This window comes from Malurus melanocephalus, unplaced genomic scaffold (genome assembly GCF_030028575.1).
Source record: "Malurus melanocephalus ecotype Western Australia unplaced genomic scaffold, MMel_1.1 scaffold_447, whole genome shotgun sequence".
Lineage (NCBI taxonomy): Eukaryota > Metazoa > Chordata > Aves > Passeriformes > Maluridae > Malurus > Malurus melanocephalus.
In genome coordinates, this window is record NW_026623679.1 from 109,673 (window position 1) to 127,793 (window position 18,121).

General features: G+C 46.1%; 1 protein-coding gene across 1 annotated transcript in view; it reads right to left on the reverse strand.

Annotated features, from left to right (window-relative positions):
- PAPPA (pappalysin 1) overlaps nt 1-18,121 on the reverse strand; it is a 175,911-nt gene that overhangs the window by 76,871 nt on the left and 80,919 nt on the right. The window contains exons 8-9 of the mRNA XM_057380337.1: nt 8,197-8,325; nt 6,544-6,635 (exon numbers count right to left, since the gene is read on the reverse strand). Of these exons, the coding sequence (XP_057236320.1) occupies nt 6,544-6,635; nt 8,197-8,325 (221 nt within the window). The remainder of the gene's footprint in view (nt 1-6,543; nt 6,636-8,196; nt 8,326-18,121) is intronic.

Consider the following 18,121-nt stretch of genomic DNA (forward strand, 5'->3'; position numbering starts at 1 on the left):
CCAGGAATGGCCACCAGGACCCAACACAGCCATCTCCAACCCCAGCAGCCAGGAATGGCCACCAGGACCCAACACAGCCATCTCCAACCCCAGCAACCAGGAATGGCCACGAGGACCCAACACAGACAGCTCCAACCCCAGCAGCCAGGCATGTTGTAAGAGCACTATGACACATGTTCACTTCCCACCTCATCTGTTTCCCTCCCTGGATGGCTGGATAAAGCAATGCCAGATAGATTTTGATATTACACAGATTTATCAGCTTAACTTGGACACTGTTCTACTGAAAGTCTTGAGGTTTCTGTCATCATTATGACCATGAGAAGGGTGGCCAGCACAGCCCTTCATGACTCCTGGCAGACTTGTTCCAGAGAAGGTGCCCAAAAGCAAAAACCCAGAGGTACCATTCCCCCAGGAAAACAAAGTGCGTTTTTGTTCATGTGGTTGGGTGTTAGTGCACAGGAAGGTTTTGTGCTCAGCATCATCCTCTGAACACAGCTGCTGTTGAGTCACAGAGGATGCTCTAAGGAGGGGARTGTGATCAGATGTGGAAGCCTCTCAGATCCATGGAGAGTAATGTGTGAGGAGTGCAACAAGCAGAGGAGTAATTCTCCTGCTGGACTCTAACTGTAGCTGTGTCCTAAAAACTAAAGCTGGATTGAGCTGGGCTGGAGTCACTGGCCTAGGGAAAAATGCAGGCAAATACCACTCCAGCCCACATTCTCCCCCACAAAAAAGCATCTGTCCTTTGTATTTTGCTGCCCGAGATGTCTGCTCTCGCTGCTCTGTGGCTCAGCTGGCCCTCCTAGGATTGCACTATTAATGATGACAGTCTGAAAATCACTTTAGGAGACTTTACGAGGGTGCTGTGATTACTGACTTGCCAAATGAGTGCTCAGACATTTCAGAACATGCAGCCACACTCCCGCGAGCTGCAGGAAACAGTCAGCTTCAAAGTATTTGCCTTAAGCTGAAGGAGTCACACAAATATCATCTGAATAACCCCGGCCAGTAAATTCATGACTATTTGCCATGAAATTCTGCTATAGAGCCTCAGCTGCTTTGACAACAGCAGCACTCTTTCCCAAGCTCCTTGCTCAATGCTTTCACCTTATTGATGCCCTGGGAGATGCTGAGTTTCTCTTGCAAGGTGGCTCCGTTTCTCCCATGCTGTTGTTCTACTGAAAGCCCTCGGCAGGGTCAGCCAAGGCCTATTTAATGCTGGTGAAAGAAGGCAAAATCACCATYAGCTGCTGCGTGGGGCCACGGTTTGGGCAGCCAAAGCTGTGTTCCTGTGCAGTAGCATGAGGAAGGGAGGGGGGAGAGGATGGGAGCGCTCTCAAAGCATGCCCACAATGAATATGGATGGTCATCCATCAATTTATTTTAAGCACATTACTTCTCTGTCAGAAAGGGAAAAAAAGGAAAAAGAAAGAAAGGAAAGAAAAGACATATAAAATTAGGTTTGTGTCACTCATTTAACACTGCAATTTCCCCAGAGGATTATGCACCAAACAGAGATAGCAAGCTCATGAATATTAATCATTTCCCTGAATGCAATGCAGCCCGCCAAACAATAAGATTAGGGGAAAGTGCTATGCTTAATTTATGGATAATGGGAGAGGTAAAGGATAGAGCTCCCACAAAGGTAAGGCTCACAGCTGGAGGGAGAGGCCTCTGAGCAGGAGGAGGACAGATCCAGATTTGTAAGGTAGCAGAAAAAAACGTTTGGGGCCAAGCAGGAGCAAAAGAAAAGGTGTTTAAGGATCATTGTCAAATTAAAATCATACTTTTCCCCGAACAATCACTGGTGACTCATGTTTCAAGCATGCCAGAAATCAGTGGTAAATTCAAGAGCTAAATGTATTTATTTTCTTTTTTGCTTCTGCTCTGTGCCTTTGCTTTGTATTTTACCTCCCCGAGGCCCCGATCTAACACACCACTGAAACGTGTGTCTAACCTGAAACATTCCYGTTCTTCAGGGTGACCACTCACATGTGGAAGTCAGCATAAGAGCTGCCCTGTTTTGCTCTTAAAAGGCTTTGCCAAGAGTCCCTTGTAAGCAAGGGAGATAAAGTGCAGCAATAATAACACCAATAAGATGTGACTGAAAACCCTATAAATTACCTGGCAAACTTAAGGGGAGATAGAAGTTCTGGAGCTACTTCTCAGCTGTGTTTCAATGTGTCTATCAGTCTTTACTCATCTCTTTTCATATTACTTTCTCTCCCCCTCCCTCCCTCCCTTTTTATTGATCTCTGCATCTTTTTTATTATATCCCTCTCTTTCTTCAGCACTGGTGAGCTAAATCAATGCATAATGCACATCCCACTCCACAAAAGGAATGCAAATGAAAGCCGGGCTCTCTTTCTCAATGTCCCACATATATCTGGGCGTGCAGCGCTGGCGTGTGGGAGAGTGCACGCCAAGGACAAGGTGCTCAGCTGTGCCTCAGACACCCATTTCTCACCACTCCRCTGGGGAATGGATCAAGTGCTAAGCCCCAGGTTCCCACCACTGCGAATCATAACTCTTCCAAATGGGGTCTGTTTCACACAGGACACGGCGGGTTGAACTTGGCTGGGATCCGGCGGTAACCACAAAAAATCAGTTATCCCGGGAGCAATCAGGAGCAAGGTGAAAGGAAAGCAGCCCAGAGGTGGGAGAGGGGAGCATCAGTCACACAGGCATGGCTTTGGATCTCCTGTCTCCCACAAATCAAAAGGCAAAGTGAAACTTTCCCCGTGGGACCAAACTCTGTGAGGAAAAGACAAAAAAAATGCAAAATCCTGCTATACGAAGCACGGTGGGGGAGAAAAGGTAGAGATGATAAATTTAGGGATGGCGAASGGCGAGAGTGCTGCAGAACTTAAAGAACGGAGCACTGCCAGATGCTTCCATTAATTAATTAATTAATCTCACTGTCGCTCTTCAGCATGTTGCAGGAAGAAAATGCTATTAATCTTCTCTGTTTTCTGTTACTCGTCTTTGTGCTCGGAAAAGGCCAGGACAGCCTGACAGTGAGACCACACAGTTTTCTTCCCTGCCTCCCTCCTTCCTTCCCCCGAACCCCTCCTCCCTGGCAGAGCAGATTGATCCACTGTTATCTGATTAGAGAGGAAAGAAGGAGGAAAAACAAAAGCAAGGCAAAAAATAAAAAAGAAGTTTAATTTTATTACAGGCACTAGCACAAAATGTCTTGAGAACCTTGTGCCATTTAGTCAAAGGAAAGTTGGACCAATTAAAAAAGCCTATAAACCCCATGATCCTAAAAAGCAAAGGGAGCAAGAGAGGCAGAAGGACACCTGCAAACAGGCTGCCTCCATCCCTGGAAATATCCAGAAYGCAGCTGAACATGACCCTGAGCAACATGCTCCAACTTTGAAGCTGGATCTAACTTTGAAGTTGGCCCTCCTTGGACCAGAGACCTCCAGAGACTCCTCTGAACCTAAATTATTCCGTGATTCATGGCTCTGAATCTAAAGCCTGGTGCTGCTTGCGGGCTCTGTTGTATTTCTCCCCTACCAAGCGAGGTGACTCGCGTGGTCTCTGCTTTAGGAGGTGGGGGCTCACTTGTGCTTTGCTATCATCCCTCCTCCCCTGAAACCCCTCCACGACGCCTCTTCAGCCCCGTCTTTAGCAAACAAAATGTTTAGCGGTTCTTCCCAGCCACGTGGGACCCAATCCTGCAGACAATTTGTGACAAGCATTGCATTCACTGTTGTGGTTAGATTTGCTGAAGTCTAAAGAATGCCTTGTGGTAGTTCAGAAACATGCCTGGAAGAAAGCATTTGMAAGATCAAACCCTGAGGCCCCCGATTCAGCAAAGCCTCTGAACATGTGTTTGAGGCTCGCTGAATTCTTTGGTGAAGGGGCGTGATTCCCGGGGCTCCAAAGAGCTACATAATACAACAAGAACATCGCTGGAAAAATAACACTCTCCGGAATAATTACTCGTTGTTCTACAGGATTATAACATGTGTTAGCCTTGCAAACATGAAAATAAATTACATTTATTTTTCCGTGCTCCTCAAACACGGACCCAAGAATGTTCTATTTTCCAGGAAAACACCCCACCAATATCAAAGAAGACTTTTGTTCAGTTAAGGCAGAGGATTAGGTTTGATATTATTAGATTGTGGAGAATGCTGAATTTCTGCTCCTTTTTATTATTATTTATTGTGTAATATGTACAGCCACTCACTTCCCCAACATCTTTATGTTTTCTGGTGGGATTTTAATGCTTAATATGCTACGCAGAATATAAATCAGCACTGTTCATTTGTCTGAAAGACAAACTGGCAGCATCTCCTTAGCTCTTGGGGTCRTAACTCACGGTGGTCCAGCTATCATGAGAGCCTACAGGATGAGTTTCACAGGCATTGCCTCCCCTGAACCTGTCCTAGAAACCTGAGGGCAGCGTTTGCCTGAAAAGAGCAGCCTGAAAACACAGACCCTGCACACGCACCCACCACTGCCACAGCAGTCACACCAACACAAACATAAATTCACAAAACTAAACATTTGTAAGGTCTCTGCTCCTGCACCTTCCCCTTGGTTCAGCTAATTTGATTCATCTGAGCCCCTATGTTCAATATTTCACAGGCAATTTGATATCGTTTGTTTTGTAATCCAGGATCTGTGAAAACCACAACCTTCCAAAGCCCGTGACAAACAAACAACATTTTGCCCCTGGAATTCCCCTCTCCTTTCCAACACAAGCAAATCCGAAAACCCACTTCCTCTGTCATGGAGTAGAAAAATCTGTATGTTTTAGTTGCTTCATTTTCTAGTCAGACTGCTTTGTCCCACACTCTCAGGCAGCCCTGTTGCTGCTCCTGGGTTGAAGATGTTTGCTGATGAGGGATGGACGGTTGGATGATGGTGGATGGATGATACAATTGGACTTGATGATCTTAGAGGTTTTCCCAACTTAGCCAATTCCATGATTTCATGTACAAAGGTATAAAGCAGATTCCTTCACACTCCTGAAGGACATCCCAATGYTTGGGACACCCCACTCTTACTCCTGTTCTTGGACTGATTTGCAGCTCCCACCCAGTTAACACCACTTGGTTTCCAGAACCAATGGACACAGGGGAAAACCTGTGTCATGTCCTAATGTAACACTGGGATATGGTCAAAGCACAGACCTGGACCAAGGAATTCAGGAAAGAATTCAAGGAATTCACCCTTTTGAGCATGGTGATACAGATAAAACTACCCAGCACCAGCCCAAAAYCTTTCTGGAACCAGCCTCACACCACGCCTGACATCTGGAGAACCCAAAACATTTGCCTGTTTATCCCACTTTCAAAATATTATGACTRAAATCTTTCAGTGCTTGAGGCTCTAAAGCAGCAAGTTACTTGAAGCACAAATGTAACTTCAAGACCACCAAAAATCACAAACAGCCTCGACAATAAATATTCCCAATTTCAATAGAGTTATTTGCATTTGTAAATAAGTTCATCACCAAATCAGGCCTCAAGTCTCACAGTGTAGGATGCTGAAGGAAAAATGTAGCTGTTCTGATGAGCCAAGCAGCTCCCAGTTTACCACCCAAGGGAAACATGGTGCCTGTGAGGTCCATTCTATTTGCCCCAAGTGCAAGAGATTATCATCAAATTGCCAAAAAGAGCAAATTTCATACTTGCCAACATTATATTATCCGCTTAGGATTGAAGAGCTGAAGGCATGGGATCATTAAATGGGACAGTGTTTKCTTGGTCAGTCCAGACAAGAAACCTCATAAAATATCTTAAAAAAAAAAAACACCGACTCTTTATAAACATTAACTTTGGTTCTTGAAGCTCTGCATGTGTCATGCTTTCCCAGACCTCACAGAGCCCTGGGTGGAAAAACCAGCCCCACAACGTGGATCTACCCCACAGAAGGTGCGGTGCAAATTGGCCTCCATTTCCCTTCTCTGTCCCCAGCATTCCTAGAGAGTTTAATAAATATGTAAAGCTCGAAACTGCAGCCCCGATAGTTCGAGCATCTTCCGGCCATTGTGCTTACAGGTTTTGCTAATCAGAGCAAACCAGGCTTGCAAATGAAATCTGATTAAGTAGTTTTCACCTCTGAAAAAGGGGATTAGCCAGACCTTTGATCCTCAGATATTGATTTGCAACTCAAAGGAGGTGTGACCTCAGCTGGACTTGCTTCTGGTCTCAGTCCCTTCCCCTTTCACTCCTCCTCCTGTTTACCAGAAAAAAAATCAGTTCATGTCTTCTCACGTAGTCAGATCTAAAGCCTATTGAAGCCACTGGAAAACCACCCACTGACTTCAATGGGCTTTGGATCAGTCCCACAATGGCTGACTTAGCCCTAAGTCCTGGACTGTTTCAAAGCCAGCAGAACCAATTTCCCATCAAAATGACCAGAAGCTGGGAAGATATGTTCGCCTTTCAAACCTACAAATTCCACCTTTTTTCTCTCTTCCATGACAACTCTTCAGCTGGAAATGATGCTGATTTTCCCCTCGGACTCTGCACAGAGCTGCTGCCCACCGTGGGTCGGAGGGCTCCGAGCMGGACTTACCGATGCAATTAAAGGACAGCTCCTGCAGGCAGAAGAGGGAGCAGCCATCGCCGTTGATCTTGTTCATRTCGTCACATTCCTCCCCCAGCTCTCTGCAGGCAGGGCACACACATGCAAAAAGCAGTCAGCTGGCAAAGTGGCATCAACCCCATGGTCTCTGCAGCCCCTCTGAGGAACCCCAAAGTCCTGAAATCCAGCACAACCCCTAAAATGCCTCTCCCTTCCTCCTTAAGGGAGGACTTTCATCATTCCTGGTTCGCAGGCTCGGCTGGCCAGTTCCCTCCTGCACATGTGGATACCACTTGCTGTTCTCTGATGAGGATATGAGCAACTTCCTTCATAGCTGGTGTGGCTGCAGCTCAGCAGGTGGGGAAAAAGAGAACAGGAATCTCTGAAACCCTTTGTATTAAATCTGGAAGGGCCAGACTGTGACCCCAGCATGGGRATAAGAAGGCATGAAGCCTGGAGCTGGGCTATTCCAGGTGACAACGCTCGGAGGAAGCAGRAGGTGCTGGGGATGGAACCTGCTTYGTGCCAGCCCRCACGGCTGCGGCAGCGTGTGGGGAGAAGAGTGGGAACCAGATGAGAAAGGGGCTGCCACAGCTGCAAGTGGGGCCACAACCAGCCAGGCTGTGACACAGTCTGGTTCCTGCTTGCTCCTGAGTCAGCTCAGCTATTGTTTGACACTTGCTGCAAAGCCACAAGTGATGTTTGAGGAATGTGCAAACATAACAGTAGCAGAAAAGTTATGTAAAGCAAAATTAATCTGTCTTTCTCCACCTCCCTTTCCAGGACTGCCCTGGATTCATATGTTGTTTGATTGTTTTCTTTTATTTCCTTGCCTGTTGGGCCTCTTCCTGCAAATATTTGCTGTCAGGTATATTGTCTGACAGAGTTGTGCTGTGTGATTGCTGATCAGCATTATTTCAAGCAAATAATATTGGCTGGATTAAGCACTTTGCTTGTTGTTACTTCCACAGTTTAAATAATTAAATTACCTAATGCCAGGAAGCTTTGAAGCAGCAGCCTTAAGGGCCAACATAGTAAAAGAATAAACCCTAACAGAGTTGTGAAGGATTGTTTTACATTTCCAGTGGCCTGGGGATTGGTTGAGAGAGGGGAGCTGATTGACAATATGGAATTCCACCCACATGGAATTCCTCAGAAGCCAAATCTGTCTCCTTCAAATGCACTCCAGCTCTGGTGGTCAGTCCAACAAGGGGCTGCACCCGGAGCCTGGCCCCAGCACGTGTCAGGGTTTTTTTTCAGCTGCCCCACATGTGGGACACCACATCAGCACCAAAGGCTGTGCAAATTCTTCCAGCACCCGTGTAGGAAATGTCATATACATGGATAAAGATATGGATACAGGGAAAAACAGCATCAACAGCACCGAGCATCCCTGCCTATCGATCCTGCTGTCTGGACTCCATTATCTGTATCTCTGTCTGTATCTCCTGGTGCCAGGAGAGCACAGCCTACATTACAATTAAATGTCATCATCCCGGTAATCATCAGGCACGTGAGTCATTATCTACAGATGAGAGCCAGCCTAACCTAAGGAGACATCAGAGGTCATCARTTCCTTCCTGGTCTCACGTTCTGGCTGAGGAGATGTGGCCGGATTTATCTGTTTGCTCGCTGCAGACTTACATTTGGATAATCCCGTCTCCACAGTATCCACTCCCAGAGATGTAAAGGAGGGCGGGGGAAGGCTCGCTCTCCTCCATCCCGGACACAATGACCACCTGGTATCTGTACGGGGTCCTGTCGCTCAGCTCCCTGCCGGACAAAAGGAAAGAGTCAGTGATTCCCACAACAAAGGCGGCAGCAGCAAAGGGCACAGAAGGAGGTGCTGAAGAGGGGGTTGGCTGCCAAAAAAGCACGGTTTMGCTCAGTCAGCTCCTCCCAGTGTTCCTACTTTATTTTGATGGGATTAATTTTTGGTTGAGTGTCTTTTTCTCGTAAGCACAATCAGGGCTACTTTTGCCTGTGCTTGATTTATGCACGGCTCYGAAATAGGTGCAGCTCTCGACCATCTGACAGCAAAACCATTTCCTGGTGCAAATCATGCAGTTTGGTGAGTTGCTGCTTACATCTACACCCAGGACAGAGATGGCATTGCACTGACACCGTGGCAGTGCCAATCCTCACCATGAGCAGTGGGAAACACTDAGAGCATCACCAACAGTCAACAGTTCTTCAACACCTGAGGAATCAGCCCCGTGCCTTGCTGTGTTCAGCCTTGGACACTTCTGCTCCACATCAGGGACAGTGTTACCAATAAATTTGTGCCACAGTTCATTCAAGGAATTGAAAATACCCTGTTATTCATTATTATTATTGTAAGTACTCATTATTTCCTGAGCAGCTCTGAGCTCAATCCAACTGCACCTGGAGCCAGTGAGARTTTGGTGATTAGTTTAAGACAGAATGGGACTGAGGATGTTTCAGTGATGGACAAATAAGTTATTCACTTCACATGTGGGCATTAAAACAGTAGAGTTAAAAAGGTGGTTTCTTCCAGAGTAAAAAATAGGATCCACACCACAGCACAGGATCAGGGTATTAACACCGAAATATTCACAGAAAGAATTAGCAAACTGTTACATATTTATGCAAAGCCATAATTACCTAAATCCTGTGCATGTGTAAATGAGGAATAATATTTTTCATATGCAATATGGAAATAAAAAAGCCTAATAAAAATGTTTAGCTCCTTCATGTTGCCTTTTACATCATCAAAACCCAAAACCTTCCACAAAGAAACTCATTCSCCTTGTTCTCCTTGTGCCGATTTGTAAAGCCATGGAGTGGCCAAGGCACAATGATTTGCTCAAAGTCATCAATCAGGTTAATTGCAGAGCAGGAAAGGCAGCCCAGCTCTTCCCTAACCCCGCCAGGCTCCACTCACTGTGCTCACATTGCCCCAATTACTGACTGCAATATACATGGCTTTTTGTCACAGGAACTTGGTCAAAAAGCATCTACTAATGAAGTGTGTACTACGAGGAGATRAATCTACTACGCAGAGCAGCAAAGCCACTCGAGTGGATATCAATGAGTCACTGAAATCTTCAGGTTGGCGAAATAAGTATCTYCTTACAGCATTCATTAAATTAACAAGCATGACTTAAACCTCAATATCCCACATTATATTTTACAGCAAAGCTGTTTCTCATGGGTACCGTGCCTGCAAAATAACTGGCACTGAATGAATTGCCAACAGCACTGGGATCTGACTCTTTGTTACTGCACATGGCAGAGGAATGGGAGGGAAACTCAGTGGAATGAAAACAGAACTGGCTTTCTCATTCCTTCTGCACCTGATTCCTGTCAGCAACAGTCCGTGGCTCCTATGAGGTAAATTTGAGAGTTCATGTAGCACAAACAGCATCTTAATTCACCTACAGGCTGCGGAGAGGTCTACCCAGATATTGGTAAGAGTGTTTATTCAATCCAAGTGAAAATTTTCAGACTTCAGGCCTTTGGGACTTGTTTAAAGCAGAAGTTTTTCTGGGAAAAACAAAACAAAACAAAACAAAACAAAAAACGAATTATAGGAAGTAACTAAAGTGGCCAAACACACACTGTAGTAAAATAATGAGGGTTTTTCTCTAGATTTCACTCCCAGATAAAACTACTTACTAAGATGGGAGTTTTCTCATATATACTGATGAAATTGAAGCAGAGCCAGGCTTTGATTATTGGAGAGCAGTTATTTCTCAAGTTCTGTCTCAAAACCATCTCAAAACCATTTGTAAAATATTTAAGATTAACAAGTACACTTGTAGAAATGTGGATTTTGTCACTGGGGATCTGCTAACCACAAAAAAAAAAGATTCAATTTTTGGAAAATGTTAACAAATGAACAGTTGGGGCGGCTACAAAATAAATAAAGCCACGCTGCTTTCTGATGCACTGAGATTGCGGTCCTGAGCGCAAARCAGGAATTTTCAGATCCTGATTTTTGGTGTGATTTCCACCAATACCCACAGATGATGGGGCAGGCTAAGAGCAGTGAGTGTGYCTTGCACAGGGGTTTCACTGGAGGGAAGAGTTTGTGTGCACTTGTAAACAAAGGGGTGACAGGAAAAGCTCACGTTTTTTGGAAGTTGGCAGAACACAATGGAAGAAAACCTAGAGAACTAAATCCTGCCCAAGAGAGAATGTGGTGGTTATGAATTATGAGGTGGCTGGAGATGAATGTGTACGTGGGTGAGTAAGACAGAAAATTGGAAATGAAAGTGATTAAGTGGGGAGAACTCTGGTTTCTTTAATTGTGTGGATTGGGAATGGAAGACTTTGTATGRGGAGAGGGCTCTGTGGACTTGGAGAACATTGGCTGCTGGCTTTGTGGGCTGTGCTCTAACCCTGTCACCTGGCCCACACTGGGGAGGGGAGATATCCAACTGCAACCTGCTCAAAAATGGAAAGCCCTTGGAGAAATGATATCTTGTGATAGGCAAATGATCCTTACAATTTAGTGACACTAAAAAAAAAAAAAAAAAAAAAAAAAAAAAAGCCATTTCTTCTCCAAAAAAGGTGAACAAAATATCTGCGTTCTTACATGTACATTTAGGTATTTGCACAGCCTGGTTCCCCTCACTCCGCAGCAATTTGGGTAGAAAATGAGAGTTGTTAAGTTGTCTATGCTTGTGATACCCCAATATCCTTGGCTTAGGTTAAAACACAAAGAAAGGGAAGACAAATTCCTGGAGACACGTGGTCCCTGTAGAGGAGCATCAGGCCTGGGACCAGGTCTCCAGAGGGGCCAATCCTCCCCATCCTCATCCCAAMTCCCCTTTTGGGCATCCCAGGCAARAGCARTCTGAAGCTTCACAGTCTTCCCTGCACTGTGGGACAGCAGAGGAGCACCAGAGTGTCACATCCAGGACAGCACCAACAAACCAGGTGTGCCCAAGGGGCTCAGAATCGGGATGTGTGCTCTGGAAGTGCCCTCCAGCATCACAAARGCAGAGCTGGAGATGTGGCTGGACTGGAGCCCCAAAAACCACCATAGGAACTCAAWACTGGAGGCATCATGCTTTCAACTCACCCTGGCCTGACATAATGAGCAACAAAAAGCTGACTGAGCCTGGATGTGGCATTTCACGTTTCAACAACTGGAACACGAGATACTTCTATGCTCCTGAACTGTTAAATGTATCATGCTGGCAGCAGCTAACATTCCTTCACAGTGCCCACATTTTGGAAAAAATATAGCTGCTGAAGGGATGATATGTGCAATACTTCAGGCAGTAATCCAGTCCCATAGTGAGGGAGGGAGGAAGGAATGCAACAGGGWGGGGAAGGGTTTTATTCCCTCTCTCAATAGTTATAGGATACCAAGGTTGATTTTACAGACTGTTTCTGGAGATGTGAGCAAGACAAGCTCTGCTCCAGGTGGTGATAAAGGGTAATTTTTGACCATTTCTTTCCTCTTCCACCTTGCCTAGGAGCYGGTGGCACAGGGACAATGACAAGGGGCACTTTGCACCCCGCTGCCAGGCAGGACCTGGCACACGGCGGCTCCGTGCCATGCTACTTAAGGAAGTGTGAGAGAAGAACATCTTTAACATCAAGGATGTGAACAAACACTCTTTAAATTTATATCTAYGGTCTTTTAATGACCTTTTTGAGAACTGAGTAAGCCTCATTGATCGCTGCAGCTTCCGCCTGTGGGGAGACAGCCTTATCAAAAAGCAATGACTCAAGCCCTGTCTTAGAGGGGGAATTAGGATGTGCCGTGTGAAGTACCAYGAGGGCAACTTTCCTGTCTGCTGTGGCAAGTCACAGATCCAGGGTCAGGAACAGAGAACCCCCTAATTCTTCTCCTGTTTTCACTGGGGAGGCTGGGCAGTTGGGTTAATCTTGCTCTCTCCCCTCCAGGTGAGGGACCTCAGCTCCCACTTTGGGTGTTCCTGGAAAACTTAACGGGGGAAAATTATACCTGTGGGAAGTTGTTTTTCACTCAGACCAAGGTGGGTTTAAAGGATCATTGAATTCACAGAAGAAACACTCATGTCCTTGGGTTCCAGCAGACCTGCAAGCTGACACTGCCCAACCACATCTGCTCTATGCACACTGTGGGATTTCAGCATCTGAGGGCACAGCACACCCGAGAGATGCAGGGAAAGCATGAGGGAAAGCAAACATCCTATGCCTCTCTTCCTACTACCATGGCATATATGTTTTTTTCTGCTACAATACCAGCAGGAGGGTTTTTATATAGCAAAGACTTCTTTCCAACAAAATTGAAAATACCCTAAAGGATGAGCCTGGATTCTGCCCTGTGAAGAAGCAAATGGCCAGACAGCAATGAGACAGTGTTCCTGTCATGTAAGGACAAGATGACACTGTCTAAAGCWTCCCCAATTAAATTACAGCTGTCACAGGCACTGTCACGTGAAACAGGCAAATTCTACACCTGAAGTGTCCTCATGAAGGACCCATCCGTCTCTGACCTTAAACAGCCACCAAACTCTTCAGCCAAAACATGACATTTCCTTGCCATCACTGCACAGCCCTGGTGTGCCAGTGACACCCCTGATTCCCTCTAACAYTGTCACCTCTGCTCTTCTTCTCCAGCGAGGAATCCGTGCCGAGCAAAACAGGAAATCTGCTGGCAGCAAACAGCAGCAACCCCACAACTTCCACTGCTGCAATGCTTCAGATCAGCTGCCAGGCTGGGCTCAATTACARCCACAAACAGAAGAGCTGAAGGTCTACACCATCCCTTGTCCTGTCAAGCCACAGGCTGGAGCTGTCCAGTCTGTCCCCAAATGCTGCTTGTGGCCTCCAAAATACCAGTGCCAGCTCCAGAGGTCCCGAATCACCCCAAATATCCATGAACATCATGGTGTTTACAGGTTTCCCTATCCTCAGGTGCTCCAAAAGCGACTGATAAACATCCCCCAGGGGATGAGGTCACTTTAGGACATCCCAAATAGTTCTGCTTCCCAACTTCCATCCTTTTCCCTTTGTTGCTGTTGACCATACAAATACTTCTGTTTTGTTCCTCTTCTCCCCTCTCACACATGCTCCCCCTCTCTCTGCCTTTTTTTAATAAAAATGGCATGAGAAGCACGGCAGAAGATAATGAAGAGAATTCCTGCCTAGCCCTGCAGTCGGGAGAGAGGAGGGGCGGGATGCTGTAAACACAAGAAGGACGTCAAAAATCCCGAGCTCTTGTGCCGGGCTGTTTTTTCAGCTGTGGCCCGAGCTCTCCCTGTTTGGATAAGCCCAGCACCATGGCAGGTGCACAGACCTCAAAACAACTCTCCTGCCTCTCTTGGATACMGAGCTGACTCAGAAGACGACCAAGGAAACAGCCTTGGAGAGGCTTTTCTCTCTATCCATGAGGAGACAGGTGCCAGCAGGGGCCACAGGTTTGCTCCGTGCCCTCCAGCATTTTTTTTTATGGTTTATTCATTTACAAGAACAGCAAAACAGGGTAGTTGGAGCACTAAATGAACACTCAGGGGTTGGATGGGAGACTGGGGACTGGATGGTGGATTTCTGCTCCCAAATCCAACTTAAACCTGACCTGGGTGTTTCTGAGGAAGAATGGGGGGCAGCCAATGACCTGAACAGATAATCTCAGCTGAGCACTTGGTGGGGATGTTCTGTACCAGCAGGATGCTGTGTTCTCTAAAGCCCAAACTCAAATTTTGCTTCTGGCTGTGTCAGAAACTTGAACTGACACTAGAACAGCCACCTTACCAGCTTATGCAACAACCCATGGGTTTGGTATTGAAGTCAGAGGTTAAAAGATCCAATGTATCAGAAAAGGAAAATATCCTTTCATCCTGGGAATATTTCTAGGAATCGAAGCCATCACCAGCCCTCATAATCACCACAAATCCAAACCACACAATTAGTCCACAGCTCTGCTCTTGTATTGGTGTATATCTTCAGTAACTCAGCAAAACACTCCAGGTTCAAACCACTGCAACTCAGGTGTCCCTCTGAAGTGCAAACGTGCATTTGCTGCTCACACCAGCTCCACACCTGCACAAGATGCCCTGGGGCAGGATTACCTCTCTGCCCGTGGCACCTCTGCTCTGAAACTTAGCTCCTGTTTAGGACCTGAAACACATTTGGTTTAGAATTTTTTTTTTTTTTTTTTCTTTTTACACAGATTACCCTCTTTTCCTCTTTCATGCAAGAGCTGTTAAGTTTTCTAAGTAACAAACCTATAGATATATATGCAGCTGATTAACTCCAGCAGACTTTGATATAATCCCCCAAGTATTTGCCCTGCTACCAATTTAAAACACAGTAGCAAGTTTAATAAAAAACAAAGTTTGCAGCCAAGGCCTTAAAGATAGTTCTTACAAAAAAAAAAACAACAAACAACAACAACAACAACAAAAAAAAAACAGCATCGAGAGACAGTTTTCTCATGTTTAAACGACAACAAAAATACGAATTTTTAAAGTGGCTGATATAAATGGACAATCTCACTGAGATTAGGTTACAAATCCTGGGGTAAAGTAAATCCTCAAGGCCCTGGGCCTCACATGGGTGTTTGCAGCAGGCAGGCAATTTCGTGGCAGCACACAGGTTAAGTGTCAGAGCACCTGGTTGCTATTAGAAGCAGGGAAGTAAGGAAAAAAAAATCTGTTTTCATCTTCACTGCTATGCTCAGACCCTGAGTGAGACCGGAACACTTCCCAACATGAGACTCAGAGGTGGCCACTGCAGGAGGGGAGGCTGGAAAGGAAAGAGAAGGAAGGAAAGAGGAGGAAGGAAAGAGGAGGAAGGAAAGAGGAGGAAGGAAAGAGGAGGAAGGAAAGAGGAGGAAGGAAAGAGGAGGAAGGAAAGAGGAGAAAGGAAAGAGGAGGAAGGAAAGAGGAGGAAGGAAAGAGGAGAAATGAAAGAGGAGAAAGGAAAGAGGAGAAAGGAAAGAGAAAGAAGGAAAGAGGAGGAAGGAAAGAGAAGGAAGGAAAGATCTGGGACACAAAATGCAGAAAGCCCTCTTTCCAGCTGGCAGAAGCAGAGTTCTCCCTGGGTTCCATGGATCGGTGCCAGCATCCTCCACCTGAGGACAGCGCTCCGGTGTCCCGGCCGGCGGGGAGCAAACAGCAATGCAGGCAGCAGGCAGGCTGGGGCAGGAGTGCTGCTCTCAAGGCCATCAGTGGCACTGACGAAGCCCTGCCTGTTGCATCGTGCCTGGCTCCTGACACCCTGCACAGCCCCGGCTCTGACGCGGTGTCTCCGTGCGGCACCGTCAGCGCCTGGTTACACCATGGAGCAGGAGGAGAGCCCACTGCACACCCTGCCCACCACACCCTGGGCAACCTGCCTGCACAGCCTGGGAGCCAACAGCCCCCCTTCACCTTCTGCATCATCACTGGGGAGCTGGGAGTGCATAATGCCCCAGTCTGTTCACTGGGCCTGYGTCAGGGAAATGCACTCTTCCTCTTGATTTCAGGGGCTAAAAGGCACACCAGTACCTGGCTGTAAGGAGCTCTCACTCATTATGAACAGTCACTGCTGATTCTCCAGCCTCTGCCTATTKTTGTTTGTAGTTTCCATTTCACTTGGCTTCTCCTCATCTGGGGTTTTTGACAAGTCACTGATCATATGCACCTTCCAACTGGGGACCAGAAACAAATGGCAAATATTTCAATAAATCAAATTTGGAAACAAATGATTGTGCTGGATGAAGCACAGGGCTGAAGCACATGAACTGCTGGGAGTGCTGCACCCGCTGCCCTCAGCCCTGTGCCTGTCCGTCGGGTTTGGGCACAAGGCTCTTTCCAGTTTAGGGTGATCAGGTCAGCAGAAGAATTTTCACCTTCTCTGAATCCACACTTGACCTCTTGGATTTCTTTCCAAAAGGCCAGAGCCAAGACCTTACTTTCAGAGATCAGTACTTTTCTGTTTCCCTGTAACCCCACCAAAATGGTGAACAGAGCCGTGGGAGCAAACACTCGCAGCGGCTGATGCGAAGGCTCCTGGAGCCAGTGGAAATTATTTTGTGCATTTTCAGTAGGGCTCAGATTGGGCCCCAAGTGAACACAGATGTTTGCAGTGTGCTCTGGTTTCACATCTACCATCCCACCTCACCAAGACCCRYTTTGGAGGGTCCAGGCACRGGGGCTGTGGCACTCCTGCTCCTCWGGAGGAGGGAGGGCTGAGAGACAGGGATGTGCTGGCACACCCAGAGCAGAGCATGCAGAGGTGGGTGAGGAGATGAGGTGACTCTTCCAGAGGAACATTTTGTCATTTCCCTCCTCAGGGGCTYTGCGTTTGGCCTTAAGCCGCTTCAGATTATGAGAAATCCTACTGGCTGGTCTCCAGTGGGATCTCTAATGGTTTAATAACTGAACATTACTGAACATACTTCCACTAGCCTCTTCCTAAAATCCCATCATGAGCTAATTTCCTCTATTGTCATTACATCTGCAACTGGTCTTACAGTTAAAAAAAAAAAAAAAAAAAACCAAAAAACAAAAACCCTGTACCACTGTGAATAAATGATCTGGTTTACTGCACCGGCTTTTCAGGGACTGGTAATTTGGGGTATCAGATTCCAGGCACCTTCTCTGAGGTACAGTTTGATGAGGAGAAGGGGCTTTCTTCTCATCTTGCCCTTTCAATCACAAAAAGCTCCAGGAAAATGCTGGAATTGTGATATCAGCATGGAGATGCTCAATGTCACCAATCATTTAAGGAGATCCTGACCAAAAAGACTGAGACAAGTTTGGGCGAAGCAGTCATGAGATGGGTGCCTTGGAYCTGCAGCAGGATCAGCAGGTTCTGTGCCAAGTAGTGATACATCTAAAATCACAGAATTCCAGAATGGTTTGGGTTGGAAGGCACCTCAAAACTCATCTCATTCCAACCCCTTGCCATGAGCAGAGGTACCTTCTACCAGGCAAGGTTCCTCAAAGCCCCATCCAACCTGGCCTGAAACACTTCTCTCTTTTCTGTCACTGGATCCAACAAAGTACAAAGGACAGCACAGGTATTTCAGTCAGACTGCAGCGTTCTTTCCAAATCCTYGCCTGTTTGAGCATAGATTCAAATTTAACAGAGTCTTGGAATGTATTTCCTAGGAAAATATATTAAAAATAAAATGCCCAGGAAATGATCAGGCCAATAGTTCAGCAAAAGTAGCTGAGAAAAGCTGTATTGGCTGACTGATAAAAAGGTAGGTAACACATTTCTGCTACTTCTGTGGTATTTGAGGCTCACTCCAAGTTTTACAAGAGAGTTATTTTTAAATTGTTGCATAACACATGTCTGTCCAATATTTCTTTCCTCAATCAAGCAAAGAAAATGCATTTGTTATTCCTGGGAGATTTCTGGTGCTTCTTATCTTATTTAGAGCCCAAAATAAAGATGCACACAAGAAGGCAAACATCASAGAGAAGTTATTATCCATGAGATAATGCACAGCCTAATTTACCACATATCTGGTACTGTTTCACCTGCAATAAATTATTTTGCCCAGCAGGAAAAGTCCTGTTTGACCTTCTAATTTTTTTTTTCCCTCCTGCAGCTGAAAACTCTGCTACTACTTCTAGGTCATGAGTTCAAATTCCACCCTGGCTGGGAGTGATTA